General features: G+C 41.2%; 1 protein-coding gene across 2 annotated transcripts; it reads right to left on the bottom strand.

Moving 5' to 3' along the window:
* Window positions 1–2,710: 2,710 nt before the first annotated feature.
* On the bottom strand, window positions 2,711–15,487 carry Rnf6 (ring finger protein 6). 2 transcript variants are annotated; one of them, XM_048418439.3, is made up of 5 exons: window positions 15,227–15,487; window positions 14,460–14,542; window positions 12,341–12,536; window positions 10,620–10,715; window positions 2,711–5,434 (listed from the first exon to the last, which is right to left on the bottom strand). In XM_048418439.3, exons 3-5 carry the CDS (start codon window positions 12,516–12,518, stop codon window positions 3,711–3,713), a joined length of 1,998 nt encoding a protein of 665 aa, XP_048274396.2. In that variant the 5' UTR covers window positions 12,519–12,536; window positions 14,460–14,542; window positions 15,227–15,487; the 3' UTR covers window positions 2,711–3,710. The 2 variants fall into 2 exon arrangements, with proteins under 2 accessions (XP_048274396.2, XP_048274403.2); XM_048418446.3 differs by lacking the exon at window positions 15,227–15,487 and adding an exon at window positions 14,905–15,057.
* Between the last annotated feature and the right edge of the window lie 204 nt (window positions 15,488–15,691).

The following is a 15,691-nucleotide window of genomic DNA, read 5'->3' as shown; positions in this document are numbered from 1 at the left end:
TTTAAAAAAAAAGTTAAAATGGGGTGAAGTTTTTCTCACTAGTTTTGACTTATTTCTACCCGATGTTTATGAAGGCAGAGATCATGTTTTCCTTTTGGAATCCATCTTGAGTTGTTGTCCTACAACAGTGAACATAAAGTGGTCAATGGATTGGGCAACAAAAACTCGTGTCCCAGTCTTACCCGGTATCAGAAGCTTCACTGGGTTCCTCCATTATAGTTTTCAACCTTCCATTCCTTCCTGAGTCATTCAGTCTAAAACCACTGCATGGGGCACATGAAGGTGTCTACGTACTACAGTGGTAGAGCAAGTTATGGTAACTTCAAGTGAGATCCAGTAGTGCAGAGAGGGTGCTTACAAGGAAAGCAGTGTTGCCTGCCTCGCTGGGAGTCACCAAGAGGTGTCTTTACACAGTCAACAAGTAGGATGCAGAAAACCAAAGATGGGTAAAGAAAGCATCCATTATTGAGAACTCTCTCTGTAGATCAGGCTGGCCTTTCACTCAGAGACTCACCTGCCTCTGCCTTGAAAGGGCTAGGATCTTAAATTTCAGAAGCTTAGATCATATAATCTCAGGGAGCATGGTGGCATGCAGGCAGACATGGCGCTGGAGAAGCTGAGAGCTACATCCTGATCCACAGGCAGCAAGCAAGGGGGTGGGGGGGGGCCTGGTGTGAACTTCTGAAACCTCAAAGTCCACCTTCAGTGCCACACCTCCTCCAACAAGGCCATATCCACTTCCATAAGACCACACCTAATCCTTCCCAACAGTCCACCAACAGGGAACCAAGCATTCAAATACCTTAGTCTATGGGGCCCACTGTCATTCACACTACCACAATATTGACAGGAGAGTAACAAAAAGAGTAGTCGTAACAATACTAGATGATACTAGAAAAATTCAAAGAAACAAAAAAATACTAAAAGGATGTAAATCTATGTTAGAGCAGCCAGGAAGCTGCAAATCTCAAAATATAAGTCTTCAAGATAGCTGCAGTCTAGTGTAGAGTCCCATCTCTCCAGACCTACTGCAGATCACACCGTTCAAACGACACAGTCAACCATTAGTTTCTTCTTGTATTAGACCCACAAGACACACAATATCACTAAATAGAAATTATCCATAGTTATATAGCCTTTGGATATGCCAGCTTTGTTTACTGGAAAATGAATGATAGTATTACAGAAAACCCTTCTTTGTTCTCCACTGCAATACCAATATGTCAGAAACATTCAGTCACACGATGACTTCCAGGGAATCTCCCAGACAGTACCCAGCACACTGTGTTTCAACTGCCTAGCTGAAACCCCTTCTAATGCTGTTAAAGCCATCACATCTTGCAGGAGACTTAAGTTGGGTATCGTGGGGTATGTCAACAATCGAGGCACTTGCGAAGCTGATAGAGGTGGACTATGAGAACAAAGTCAGTGTAAGCTACAGAGGGAGACCTTGTTTCAAAAACAACAGAAACTAAGTCCAACAAATATCAGTTTTCTTTCTTTTTACCACTACCTTTTCTTTATTTATTCTCATAATTTTTCCAGCTAACCGGGATAGAGTGTTGACAGAGGATTGGACAACTATATCCACATAAAACCTGAGAGAGTTTGGGAAGGAATTCTAGACACAAAGGAACAGAGTTAAGCATGGCTTCTTGGTAGCAGCATTTTCTCAAGTGGACTCTTGTTTGGTAGTTTGCTAGAGGCAAACATGTCTTGTTTAAGAGATGCTTTCTGATTCAGCTTTAGCTGCAAAAATCTTGCAGCTCTTTTAAGAGGCCCTGCCACCAAACACTTAAATGGTGTTTATGAATAGCCAACAGCATGCTTCTTGGTGGTGGCAAGCACCTTGAAACTCTATAGAGTTGTAGCAATAACCACTGAGCCATCTTTCCAACCCTTTAATCTCTCCAAAGTAATCTTTAATCAAGAAAAACTACCCTTTGGGGCTGGAGAGATGGCTCAGTGGTTAAGAGCACTGGCTGCTCTTCCAGAGGTCCTGAGTTCAATTCCCAGCAACCACATGGTGGCTCACAACCATCTGTAATGAGATCTGGCACCCTCCTCTGGCATGTGGGCATACATGGAGGGAGAATGTTGTATACATAATAAATAAATGAATCTTTTAAAAAAAACTACCCTGACACTTGTCACTAAAATCATCAAGGGATAATTATATGTTGTCATACAACAGCTACAAAATGAAATAAAAATCTCTTAATTACTGATACATAGACCTTCAAACCTTCTTTGACTCATGCCCTATAAACCCACAAAATACCCCAAAGTCCTAAGTTTTACAAAAATTTTTCACTTTGGTGAATGCACTCTGTGTTATTTCTGGGTGTCCAACTAACCTTACGAATTGAACATAATCACTAACTGATAAGAAAAGTTAAACATGGAGGTATTTCTAAACCTCTCAGGACTTGACATGAAGTATTTTCTTATAGTCTGCCAAAGTGGTACCACTCACACATGAAAGACACCTGTGTCATATATTCATGAGCAAACATCAAAGTAAATATTGATTTGTTCCTTCTAAGAGCAAATGTCTTTTCCATGAAGACAGAGACTTGGTCTGTCTGTCACCTAGTAAATTCTCAGCACCTGTCACTGCACTTGCCACCCAGTGTGGAATTAAGTATTTGGAGGTGAACAGCCACAGTGGAACAACAGAGAGAAATGAGTCCACACACAGTTTGTCGGGTTTACTGGTAGAAATAGACTTTTAATGCATACTTTGTGTTTATATAAACTCTACGTTCTTTTGAAGGCTTTTATTTTTTGGAGCTTTTTGGCATCCAAATTAACATATTTTCTATGCATTTCACTATTTAATAGAATTTAAAATATTTTAGATTTTAAAACTAAATTTGAGAAATCAAGCATGCTGTAAACCCTAACCCCGAGAAGTGTTTGTACTTCTGAAAAAGCCACAAAAAAACGAACTTAAACTATTCAACATAAAATTTTCCACATTCCATTTATGAATAAAGAAATACTAGGCTCATTATTATATATCACTCACTCTCTAGTAAGTCAGATTGTCAGACACGCTTCAGTAAACAATCTCTATTTTAACCTGTATCTTAATTCACTTCCTTTTAGAGATGATCTTGTCACTGTTAACCCTGTGTCATATGCAGTCTAAGCCCCAAAGCTTAAGTCTCAAACTTGTAGTTTTTAGCATGGATATGTTCACCATAGTTACATATCTGCATACACACATACAGTGTGCTACGTGTTAAACTATTTCAAGTAACTTAAGTATATCTAGCAGACATTCAGCAAACAGTCTACAAAGACTTAGACAGTAGTGTCCAAACATAGCACTGAGCTGCAACTGGAAAATCCCAGCCATACTTACTGCAGTATTAAGAGAAAGAATCATGAGTTCTAACATACTGAGTTGTGCAGATACAAAAGTGCTTAGCATGACAAAATTACCAAAATAAAAACATTTTGAAGGTTATTTGGTTCTAGCAATATTAACTATTCTTTACTTTTGGATAATTTAACATCTGCATATTTAAATTTTATATAAACAACCTCTTTGTAACAAGTTTTTTTAAAAAAAAAAGCACACAAAAATAGTGCAAACTATAATCTGATAGGTTTTTCATCTTGATTACCTCATCATAAGTAACTCAAGAAGTGTTTGACTATGAGGCTCCAGTAACATACAGCACTGAGCAGATCCCATCATTTCATCCATTGTTTGCGGCCCCAAATTCTAAGACAGGCCGCCGGCAGACAGGACAGGTGCAGTTCTCTGACAACCAGCGATCAATACAATGAATGTGAAACTCATGCAGACACGGCAGCTGCCGGAGCTTGTTCCCAGCCACATAGTCACTGATGCACACACTACACACTTTACCTAACTCACTGTCAACCCCAGTTTGTTCATAGCTCCTGGTAGAAAGATTGTCAATCTGCTCTTTGGTTAAACCACGAACTGGATCATCATCGCCTTCATTCAGTAAGAAGAAATGAGCAAGGCGCAGAATGGGTAATGTTCCAGCCTCAACTACACTGTCTGCCCTCTCTAACTGCCTTCTATTCCTACTCCTACCATTGTGGGCCTGTGGCCGGGTGGGCTCACTTACATCTAGCATTTCAGCACTGTCTTCTTGGGCCTGTCTGGCTTGTGAGGAACCTCTACCCAGCTGACTGCTGTTGTCAGCCACATCTACGTTATTCAGTTCTAGGTACAGCTCTGGTAAACGCTGACCATTTCTTTGATTCTCAGACTCAGGCTCCACCTCTGTTAGAGAACTCAGTTCTCCAAACCCAGTCATGATCTGCCTTAAAATTGACCGAAGAGCCACAGAGGATGGTTCAACCACCTCATTCTCAGAAATCCTACGAAGAGGAACTGTTATGGTACTCACATAGGTTCGGACACCTGACCGTTCTAAATGAGAAATAGTTCTGTGAAAGCCCCCGCTGTTGCTTTCAACTGTACTTTCTGACAGCCCTGCCCTAGATCGAGTTCTATTTGCAATGCTATCCCTATCTCGAGTTTCTCCAGGACGAATCCTCCTAACTTGCAGGTCTAGAGTGATTGCTGGGTGACGCTGTGTGGCAGCTGAGGACCTGTTGGATTCTCCTTCTTCTACTGTTATTCTTGACACAAGTCTTGAGTTGGACAGTGGCGTGTAAACAGTACCTCTGCGTGCTCTACCTTGTTCTAAAAAGACTTGAGTTACTCCTCTATGCCTAACAGATCTGTTCCTACCAGTTTGTTGGACTGGTCTACTCTGCCTTTGGGAATTATGATAAACAGTACCATTCTGTGTCTGAATCGGGGACCGGCTTCGACTCCTGAAAGCAGGACGTAATCTTATTGGCTCTAATCTTTGGTTTGTGTTCCTCACTGTAACATTACTTCTAGCCCCATTTTCCCAAATATGTGCTGCTCCAAAACGCTGTCGTTCCCTTTGCCTGAAATTACTACCATCTGACTGGTCTGTGTGAGTGTTGATAACATTAGTGCGATGGCCACTAACTCTAGGAGCTCCTCCAATTCCATTTCTTAACCTTCCCCGTGCTGAGAAGGATCCCTGCACTGACCTCTGACCCCTTGCACCACGCCTACCCCCTGGACCACTGGAACTCATGGAAGTTTGGCTTCTTGTTCGCATAGCCACAGGACTAGATGATCTTTGCTGCCTGGGATCTCTGCTAACACCTGACAGAGGAATGTCTGTATAATCCTCCCCATTAGCTTCAGAGCCTCTGTTGTCAGGATTTATGTGGATTTCCAGGCTGAACCCAAACTCTCCACTGTTTGGGTTTGTTCGACTCACAGCTGTCCAACTTTGGTTCCCATTCTGTCCAGTTCGAGTCACATTTCCAGTGCGCCGAAAAGTGTTCAACCATCGTAGCAGAGAATCTTCATCTGAATTTTCTCTAAGGTTTTCTGAGTCTAAAAAGTAAATCAAATCAACTTAAGGTCAATTTCTATAATGACCAGACCTGATCTTTATTAAAACATTGCAAGATAGTTTTACTGAATTAAACATCTGCATTATTTTAATGAATGAAAAAAATCAAACTTCCTAAAAGTGTATTAAAAGCACATTAAAGATTAAATTAAAATGCTGGGCCTATGATATGGCTCAGTGGGTAAATGCGCCAAGCCTAACTGACATGAGTTGAAGCCTCAGAAACCACATGGTGGAAGAACCACCTTACACAAATTGTCTTCTCTCTCTCTCTCTCTCTCTCTCTCTCTCTCACACACACACACACACACACACACACACACACACACACACAAACTGCACAATTATGTTTAAAGAAAAAGTCTACTTTCTAGACTCAGGAACCTTCACCAACTGACACCATCCACAAAGTCCAGCCCAGTCTTGTGTGGACCCCAGAAAGCAATCTCTCCCCTTGGCCAGCTGTCCCACTCTGTAGCCCAACTGGGTAAGGCAATCTTTCCCCTCAACTAGGTTCCATCTCTCTCCTGCTTTGAGAACTCCCACCAGTCACCTCCATCCATGTAGCTGGCCCAGCATGGATTTAGTAAGGGACCTCTTTCCCTCAGCTCGACCCCCTCAGAACTGCCCTGGGTACTCAGACCAACTTGGGACACAAAGAAAAAAACATCTAACAACCTAACTCCAAATGCCCAGGGCTTATTGCAAAAATAAACTATAGAAAAAAAACCAAGACAATGTCTGCTTAAAAAAAAAAACTAGCAATCTCATCAAAGAAATAGTCCTGAAGTGGACCACTTAGGACAAAATTTCAGGCACAGAAATCAAAAGAAGAATTAAACACAATCCAAGAGTTCAAAGAATTTGAAGAAGACAAGAATAAGTATCTGAATGAACTTGATGAGAGCAGGAATAAACACATAGCTAAGGAAAACAATCACAATATCAAAACAGGACGTGAAAAAGACAGAAAATTAAAATCTAATCTGAAATGAAGCTGGAATGAAAAATTAGGCAATTTAGATGACATAGTAATATCAGAACTTGAAGGCAGGCTAGAAGATTTGGATCATTCACTCGAAGAAAGTAAGAAATGGAAAAAAGCATGAGAACATGCAGGATCTTTGAACATTGTGATAAAAATCAAATTTATAAATTATGGGCATAAAAGAAAGAGAATTCCAGGTCAAAGGCATAGAAAACATTTTCCATAAAATCTCAGAAAAAAGCCAGGTACTGGTTGTGCACACTTTTAATCCTAGCACTTGGGATGCAGAGGCAGGTGGATCCCTGTGAGTTTGAGGCCAGCCTGGTCTACAGAGGGAGTTCCAAAGTAGGCTCCAAAGCTACAGAGAAGAAAAAAAACAAACAAACAAAACCGAAAATTTCCCAAGTCTTGACAGATGGCCTTAAACAAGAGCGGAAGAGAAGCAACTATTACATTGCAGATAAAACACTGAGGAAGGGCTATTGAAGCTGCAAGAGAGAAGGCTCAAGTCTCATCCAGGCAGGCCCCACACAGAAATAGCTCGTTAGCGAATAAAAACCCTCAAAGACAATACCCAAGTTCTGAAAGATCATAAATGCCAGAATAGTAAAGTCAGCAAAACTCTTCTATAAATGAAAAATAAAAATGTTCTATGATAAAAACAGATTAAACGGGGCTGGAGAGATAACTCAGAGGTTAAGAGCAATGACTGCTCTTCTGGAGGTCCTGCGTTCAATGCCCAGCAACCACATGGTGGCTCACAACCATCTGTAATGAATTTGGTGCCCTCTTCTGGCCTGCAGGCATACATGGAGGCTAAACACTGTATGCATAATAAATAAATAAATCTAAAAAAAAACAAAAACAAACAAAACAGATTAAACCAATTTGTGACCATTAGGCTAGCTCTACAGAGGATAGCAGAAAGAATATTTCAGATTGAAACACATTCCCCAGGACACAGGAGATAAATAAATGATATCAGGAAATTAATCAAAAGATGTCTAACACCAAAAATTCATCAAAAGGACAAAAATTAATATACACCCTTCAATAATAAAGCTAAACTGGTCTTAATTCACCAGTTATAGATTATCAGACTAAATTAGAAAACAGGATTCATCTTTTTGCTTCCTCAAAGAAATATGCCTATCCGTGAGAAACAGACATCCCCTTAGGTAAAAAGATGAGAGAGAAAAAGTACCCCAAGAAAATGGAACTAGGAAACAAACAGGCAAAAAAGTGTGGCAACCTTTTTGTTTTGTTTTGCCTTTTTGTTTTTGTTTTTCGAGACAGGGTTTTTCAGTAGCTATAGAGCCAGTTCTGGAACTCGCTCAGTAGACCAGGCTGGCTTCAAACTCACAGAGATTGCCTGCTTCTGTCTCCCAAGTGCTGGAATCAAAGCATGTCTGTTTCTCATGGGTAGGCACGTTTCTTTAAGTAAAAAGATAAATGGACCTAACAGACATCTATGGAACATTCCAAACTTTGAAGAATACACATTCCTCTCATAACTCATTGTACTTTGTACAAAATAGAGCACATAGTAGGACATAAAGCATGCCTTAATGAATATAGAAAAACTGAAAAACGGAAATAACACCCATGTTCTTTATCACTACACAATAAAGCTGGGCATCAAGAGTTAGAAAAATACAGAAAATACAATACTCACAGAACCTAAACACAATATTGAGTGATGAATGGGTCAAGAAGAAACCAAGATGAAACAAATAATTTGAAATAATATATAACTAGCAATGAGTTGGAAGTAGTAATTAAAAGTCTCTCAACTAAAAATCAAAAACCAATCCAAACAAACAGAACAGCCCAGGACCAGATGGACTCAACACAGAATCCTACCAGCCCTTCAAAGGAGCACAGACACCAGCACTGTCCATGGGACAGAAGGAACTGAGTGAGACACCGAAACTCTCTCTACGAAGCCATGTTTATTCTGATACCAAAAACAAGAAAAGACACACACAAAAGAGAACTAAGGCACAAATAGTACTCAAATGGTTACATTCTACTCTAAGGCCATCTGTTCCCTTGCCACAGGGACAGAGAGGACAATGTTCTTGAACAGATGATCCCTGTGCTCTGGGCTGAACGGATGAGTGCCTCAGGTGACTCTCATTTTCCAGCTGCTGCACACTATGGGAGGGGCACTACCACAATGGAGGGTGCTGACAGGACTGCCTGAATTAGGGGAAGGTTAAAAAGCATCAACTTTTTTTCTTATAAAATTGCTTCATTTGAACACAGAACAGTAACTGGGACTGACTCTGCCCCGAAAGACATAATGGCTAGGGTCAAAGGTTGTCTCCCTCCTCAGACTTGACTGATGGACTAGGAACCTGAAGGAGCATCACTTTTGGTAACCTTACCTTATAATCTTAATTGTTAATCTTTTATCAATATTGTTGGTGCCCTCACAGCACGACATTTACACTGGGACTCTGAGCTCCACTACCCTTATTGCTAAGCACAACAAACACCAACGTTTACAAAACAGTGATACCACCTCAAAGGCTGCAAATAGTTTCACTATGAGGAAGAGGTATAACTGTCCTACCAGGACTTGAAAAAGGGCAGTGACTGTATTAGAGGGAGGCACAGCTAAGCTAGGCTGGGTCTGCTGTCGTGGGAGACTCTAGAAAGCCTGCCAAGACGGTCCCTTTCCTGCCTTCTTGTGAACTGGCAGCTTTTCCATGAGAAGGAATTAGCTTTTAAGACTGTATTATGAACACATTTATTTCTTGAAATAAGTGATAATATTTTAAAGATTTATACAATGCTTGGAATACTGAATCAGGTTTTGAAAAAAATTTAAGGTTTTTATTTGTACTGGGTTCCTATATATCTGAAATCTTGAAAACTTTTCTGTATCTGAAACACTAGACTTGCCTTAAGAACTAAAGTAACAGGCAGCATGTGTCTATTCATAACTGAGGTGATAATCAATTTCCCCACTATTTCTCTTTATATCTTTACTTTAGGAACCCGGGGGTCTTAGGCTTAGTCAATGTCCACTCAGCTCTAAACATGCAACTTAAAAATCTTCATCATAGGGTGCTGGAGAGATGATTCAAAGGTTAAAAGCACTGACTGAGTCCTGAGTTCAATTCCCAAAAACCACATGATCTGGTACCCTCTTCTGACCTGTAGGCATACATGCAGGCAGATCACTGTATACATAATAAATAAATAAATCTTAAAAAAAAACTTCATCATAAACTCAAAGAAAAAAATCTGCTTATTCAGAGCAATACAAAAATCATGCTACCTAGCCTCCAATTTCATGGATGTAGATCCTAGCTTCCTCTCTTTAGTTGTGTGTGTTTATCCTGGAATACCCAAGAACCAAGAAACTGGAGCCATTGGGAGAGTGAGGCGAGAAAGAGCCCAAACCAGGGCATGTAATAGGACACAGGTAAAATGTAAGCCGAGGGAATACTAGGCGCAGAAAGACTACAGGGAGGTGATTTATTAAGAAATCTCACTTTCTGCATCTAATGCTAAAATCATATTAGTTATCTCTGCGTGAAACTACCCAGTGCCCAGCCCAGAGAGAGCAGAAGAACCCTCAGCTGACTGGTGACAAAACTGCTAGTGTGACCGTCTCTGGGAGAGGAGGCAGAATAAAAGGCGGGGCTCTAGAATTGGACTTGCTTTTAAGTCTACAATTTCTATTAGTTTGAAGTGATTATCATTAGTATCTGACTTACCTCATGATTTTTTAAAAATATGATTTAGGGTTTTCTCGGTAAAATAAAAAGCAAACAAACCAACAGAACAGAGTAACAAAACCAGTTTCCCAACTGTCAGTCTCTCTGTACTACGCTGTATAAAAACTTTAAGTCACATCAATATTAAAAAATGTAGTGTATATGCTAAGATTAAAAAGAACTTTATTTGGGTAGGGGTTGTAGCTCAATGGTAGAATATTTATCAAGTACACATAAGGCCCTGGCTTTTCTCTCTGGAGTTTAGAGGAAGGATAAATGCATATAAACTATTCTGTATAAATAAACTTCCTGAAGGCAATCTATGTGTGAGAAACACTCAACTTATTCTTCTGCCCTCTGGTCCCTGACTCTAATATAGAAGACACAGTCTGTTCACTTCTGCTACTACAGCAGTCAAGCCTGCCCTAATAGTGAGCACATCAGTACCTCCGTCACTTGTCCCACTCCTCGAGCCAGGCTGGGATGCCAGTTGTTCCTTCGCTCTATCTAAGCGCTGCTGTAGCTCCTCTGATGTTATTTCTCCTGAAACAATGAAAAAGCACTTTAAATTAGATGGGCGGTGGTGGCACAGCCTTTAATCAGGAGGCAGAGGCAGGTGGGTCACTTTGAGTTCAAGGCCAGCTTGGTCTACAAGAGCTAGTTCCAGGACAGCTAAGGTTGTTACACTGTTACACAGAGAAACCCTGTCTCAAAAAACCAAAACCAAACCAAACCAAACCAAACCAAACCAAACCAAACCAAACCAAACCAAACCAAAAGTCTCTCAGTAAGAACCTATAAGCTAGGACTGGAGTGATGCCTCAGCAGTTCCCAGCACCTGAACACCCCCACACTACCGACTCTTAAAAAACGCCAGCTCTAGGTCTGACGACCTTGGGTCTAATGGCTTCTTCTAGCCTCCTCAGACACTTGCACACAAATGTGTGCACAGACACCACACACACAGAATTAAAAGTAAAATGAATCTTAAAAAGAACAAAGAAAGGAAAAGCTGCAATGATGCATTTTTGTCCTTAAAAGTTTAAAAGAAATTAGGAAGGAAATAGTTTTAGGGAAATATTCAAGTCTTTGTGCTTGAGTTCTACCCCAATATTTTATTATAGAAGCCACCAACATACAAATATGCAAACACACAAATTTCAGCTAGTTTATTATAAAGTAAATTTGAGAAAAAAGTTTGAAGAGAACACTGGATTTTAGGGTGATCATTATCTAGCTGAAATGTTACACCTCATATTAAGAATTAAGTTTTAGCTAGACAGTGGTGGTGCATGCCTTTAATCCCAGCACTTGGGAGGCAGTGGCAGAGAAGGATCTCCGTGACTTCGAGGGCAGCCTGGTCTACAAAAGCTAGTTAGTTCCAGAACAGCCAGAGCTGTTACAGAAAAACCCTATCTTGAAAATCTAAAAAGAAAAGTTTTAAATAACATTTTGTTTATGCAAATATTATGTAAGAGAAATGGAGAGCTAGGAGCATAGTTCAATTGTAGAACACCTGCCTGGCATACACAAAATCCGAGATTCAAATCCCAATCCCATCCACATGGGGGTGGCGGTAGAGGATGGTGAGAATTATACATGAGAACATTTGATACTCATGTACATTAAATTTTTAAAGTTTGGTCGGTGTATAAATCCATATATCCAGTATTTTTATGTATTTATAAAACACAGAAGGCAGTGATTTTGTTATACTGAATCTTTTTTTTTTTCTGGTTTTTTTCAAGACAGGGTTTCTCTGTAGCTTTAGAGCCTGTCCTAAAACTACTCACAGAGATCTGCCTGCCTTTGCCTCCTGAATGCTAGGATTAAAGGCGTGCGCCACCACTGTTCGGCAATACTGAATAATTAAGACTCACAAAATACTGCTCAACGCATGCCTTTATCCCAGCACTTGGGAGGCAGAGGAAGGTGGATCTCTGTGAGTTTGAGGCCAGCCTGGTCTACAAGAGCTAGTTCCAGGACAGGCTCTAAAACTACAGAGAAACCTGTCTCGAAAAACCAAACCAACCAACAATAAAAAATCAAAACAACAACAACAACAACAACAACAACAAACCTCCAAAGGGCGGCAGTCTCTTTACTTTGAAATTTTTCCTTTCAATGACAGAAAAAAAAAATGTTTTGCTTTTTTACCCATTTCTTACCAGGAGTGCCTAAAAGGTTATGGTCTCTCATTAGCCGATAATCTTCATCATTGAGCTCATTAATAAACTGATAATAGGCTTCTTCTCTGTGGAGACGCTCTTGTTGCCATCGTCTCTCATTTTCTTGAAATGGGGTTTCTTCTCCACTACCACTTGATCTAGATCTAGATGGATTCATGCTGAAACTCCCAGTTTCCTATTCAAAGAATATACACAAAGTCAATGCATTAGTCTTGGGCTAACACAGCTGTACACTTTCTTGTTGTTTTTGCTGTTGTTTGGTACTGAGATAAACTTACTATGTAGACCTGGCTCACCTGGAATTCACTATGGAGGCCACTAAGAATCCTTTCAATTGTGATTCATTTCTACCTTTAGAGACTATTCTGAGCTGGGCGGTGGTGGCACATGCCTTTAATCCCAGCACTCAGGAGACAAAAGCAGGCAGATCTCTGTGATTATGAGGTCAATCTGGCCTACAAGAGCTAGTTCCAGGACAGGCTCCCAAGCTACAGAGAAATCCTGTCTTGAAAAACAAAAAACAAAACAAATCAAAAAGAGAAACTATATTCTGATTTATGAAGCACATTACTTTCTCTGATCTCCTCATCAAGGTAGGTTTCTGTTTCTTATGTAATCCCCACATTCAAAATTTCCTGGGACAAATCATTCCAGGCTGACGGTGCCTGATAGAGACAGAGCTCTGCTGTGCCCTGTCAATCCTCAGAGCAGTGCATGACATACTGTTTCCTGTTGGTTTTCAAGTCTTGGGGAGATCAACTGAGTCTCTTCAGCAGACAAAGTAGGCAAAACTATTTTCATTCCAATGAAGAGCAATGAGATGGTGGTGGTCACATTACATTCATGATCTTTTCTGGAAGGAGTATAATATCCTCTACAAATGTGGTGGACTCTATTCCTAACTGTCCTGAGATGCATTCAACAACTTTTTTTTTTATTTTATTTTTTGGTTTTTTGAGACAGCATTTCTCTGTAGATTTTGGAGCCTGTTCTCAAAGAGATCCGCCTGCCTCCTGAATGCTGGAATTAAAGGCGTGCACTACCACCGCCCACTGCAACAACCTTTTGTATATTAAGGAAACCAAAAAATTCAAGAATAAAAATTTAACACTATGATGGCTTTTATACTCAACTTCTTTGAGAAACAGAGAAAAAAAACTTTAAAAGATGGTCAGTTTGATACTCAGATATGAGAAATATGTGCTGAACTATGGTTCTATGACAACTTTTATGCATTACGTAAAGTACTAAGTTTAGTTCTGTTAGCTCCTAAAAGTTCTGGGGTTGTTGTTTTTTATGTGTGAGTTCTTCATTTTAAGATTTGACAAGCAAGCCAGGTGGTGGCACATGCCTTTAATCCCAACACTCAGGAGGTAGAGGCAGACAGACCTCTGTGAGTTTGAGGCCAGCCTGGTCTACAAAAAAGATTTGACATGCATTTGAGTATTGGATACATTAAAAAATAAATAAATAAACTAGCTGGGTAGTGGTGGTACAGGCCTTTTAAATCTCAGCTCTTGAGAGGCAGAGGCAGGTCAATCTTTGAGTTCAAGGCCAGCCTGGTCTACAGATCAAGTTCCAGGACAGTAAGGGTTACAGAGAGAAACCCTGTCTCAGGGGGAAAAAAAAATCAAAAACAAACAAATACAAAAGAACAAAATAACTAATTTTAAAATGCAAAGCTAGGTAGAGTAGCACCTGCCTTTATTTCCAGCCCTTAGGAGAAAGAGGCAGGCAGATCTCTGTGTGTTCCAGGTCAGCCTGTCTACAGAGTAAATTCTAGGACATCCAGGAGTACACAGAGAAACCCTGTCTTGAAAAAAGAAGGGGGGCGGGGACAAGATTCACTCAAGATGCTAATTGATAACATTAAAATTTTCCGTTTGCTGGGTAATCAGGGTAATTGGCAAAGAACATATTTGTTGGGTATAGCAGTCATATGATTTTTTTAAATATAAGTTTAAAACGTAGAAATCTAACCAAAAGAAAAAAACTCAAGCTCCTTAGATATTATGCAAAACCTAAGACTTTCTCCTCCAATGCAATATTCTTGGATAACTAACCGTTAAGTAATACCATAAGTAACCAAAGTGAATACCTTATTTTCCTTTTAACATTCTTTTAACATATGAAACTGTATCCATTCTTCTGTTGTTTGTGCCTTTTTTGAGAGCTGCTCATCTGAAGTAATAAAAAGAAAAGTTGAATTATTCAGTAACTGATTCACGTCCGAGAACACCTGGTAGTCTCCCCACTCTTCTGCAAGGCCAAAGCTAAAGTCTCCGGAAGGTCTGTCACACGTTCACCTACGAAATTAGAACCTTATACAATTAGATAACAAAAACCTCCCAGAAGGCCTCTCCTCCTACACCGTCACCGTCACCGTTGCAAGGATTGAGCCTCCTCCTTTCTCAAAGGCCTTCCTATCACGTTCCCAGCTGGGTGTAGCTAGGGTTAGGTGAAGAAGTGAGGTTAGCTGACTTCCAAACCTTCACTTTCTTGTCATCTGCCCCCACTATCTCGATACCGGTTCTTTTCCTTACCCTGTTAATTGAGGCCCCGGGGTGGGGGTGGAAGGAAGTGCCCACTCCAATATACAAACTGGCCTCGGGAACCGGACCAATCTCACCCCGATCTAGCCTAGAGTAACGCTTCCCCAGCGACCTAGATTGGCATTTGGGCCAATCAGCAACTAGAAAAAAGCTCACCCAGCAAGCAGTTAACCAATGGGATAGGAGGTAAGTAGCCCTGGCACGTCCTGCTTTCCGAGGCGTCTCCCGGAAGTAGTAGTGAGACCCACCAAGATGATCCTCCCCACCCCCCACCCCCCGACCAGCGCCCGTTTCCCCCCACCCCGGACCCCACCTCCAGCGGGATGACACGCAGTTGTCCTCTCCGAGGTTCTACGGCCGAGTCTTCGAAGGCCGCTACTCCCACTAATGGGCCGCTGAGGCGAGAAGCTCAGAATCTCTGCCGCTGTTCGGGGTCGACCCGCCGTAGAGAAAGCTAGGAGAGAGGACCGTACGGTGTCTGGCCCTCTCTCACCACCTTAGAACAGAGGCGCGCCACCATCTGCGCAGCGCTCGCGGGTGCGTCTGGAAACGGTGCCCGCCGGAAGCCGAGCCGCGGTGACTGGGGCATGAGTTCCGCTTCCGCAGTACCCAGGTCCGCTTGTCTCGGGCTCCCGTCTAGGCTGACAGCGCGGGTCTCGGCTCCCAGTTCGAATATGCAACCTCTTTTCCACTCTTTGGAAATGCCAGCTCCTCCTTTCATACTTCAGTGCCCTTTGACGAAGTCTGGCGAAAAGCCCATCTGCCAAACTGTCGCTCA

This window comes from Myodes glareolus, chromosome 2, assembly GCF_982192425.1.
Source record: "Myodes glareolus chromosome 2, mMyoGla1.1, whole genome shotgun sequence".
Lineage (NCBI taxonomy): Eukaryota > Metazoa > Chordata > Mammalia > Rodentia > Cricetidae > Myodes > Myodes glareolus.
Note: the sequence above shows the minus strand (reverse complement) of the source record. Positions and strands in the feature narration are given on the sequence as shown.

Bases quoted from the DNA above. Each gene is read 5' to 3' on its own strand.
- Rnf6 (XM_048418439.3), bottom strand. From the start codon at position 12,518: ATGAATCCATCTAGATCTAGATCAAGTGGTAGTGGAGAAGAAACCCCA. The intron at 10,716-12,340 runs GTAAGAAATGGG...TCATTGTTTCAG, and splicing joins TAACCTTTTAGGCACTCCTG to GAGAAATAACATCAGAGGAG. The intron at 5,435-10,619 runs GTACTGATGTGC...TTTACTTTTTAG, and splicing joins GAGTGGGACAAGTGACGGAG to ACTCAGAAAACCTTAGAGAA.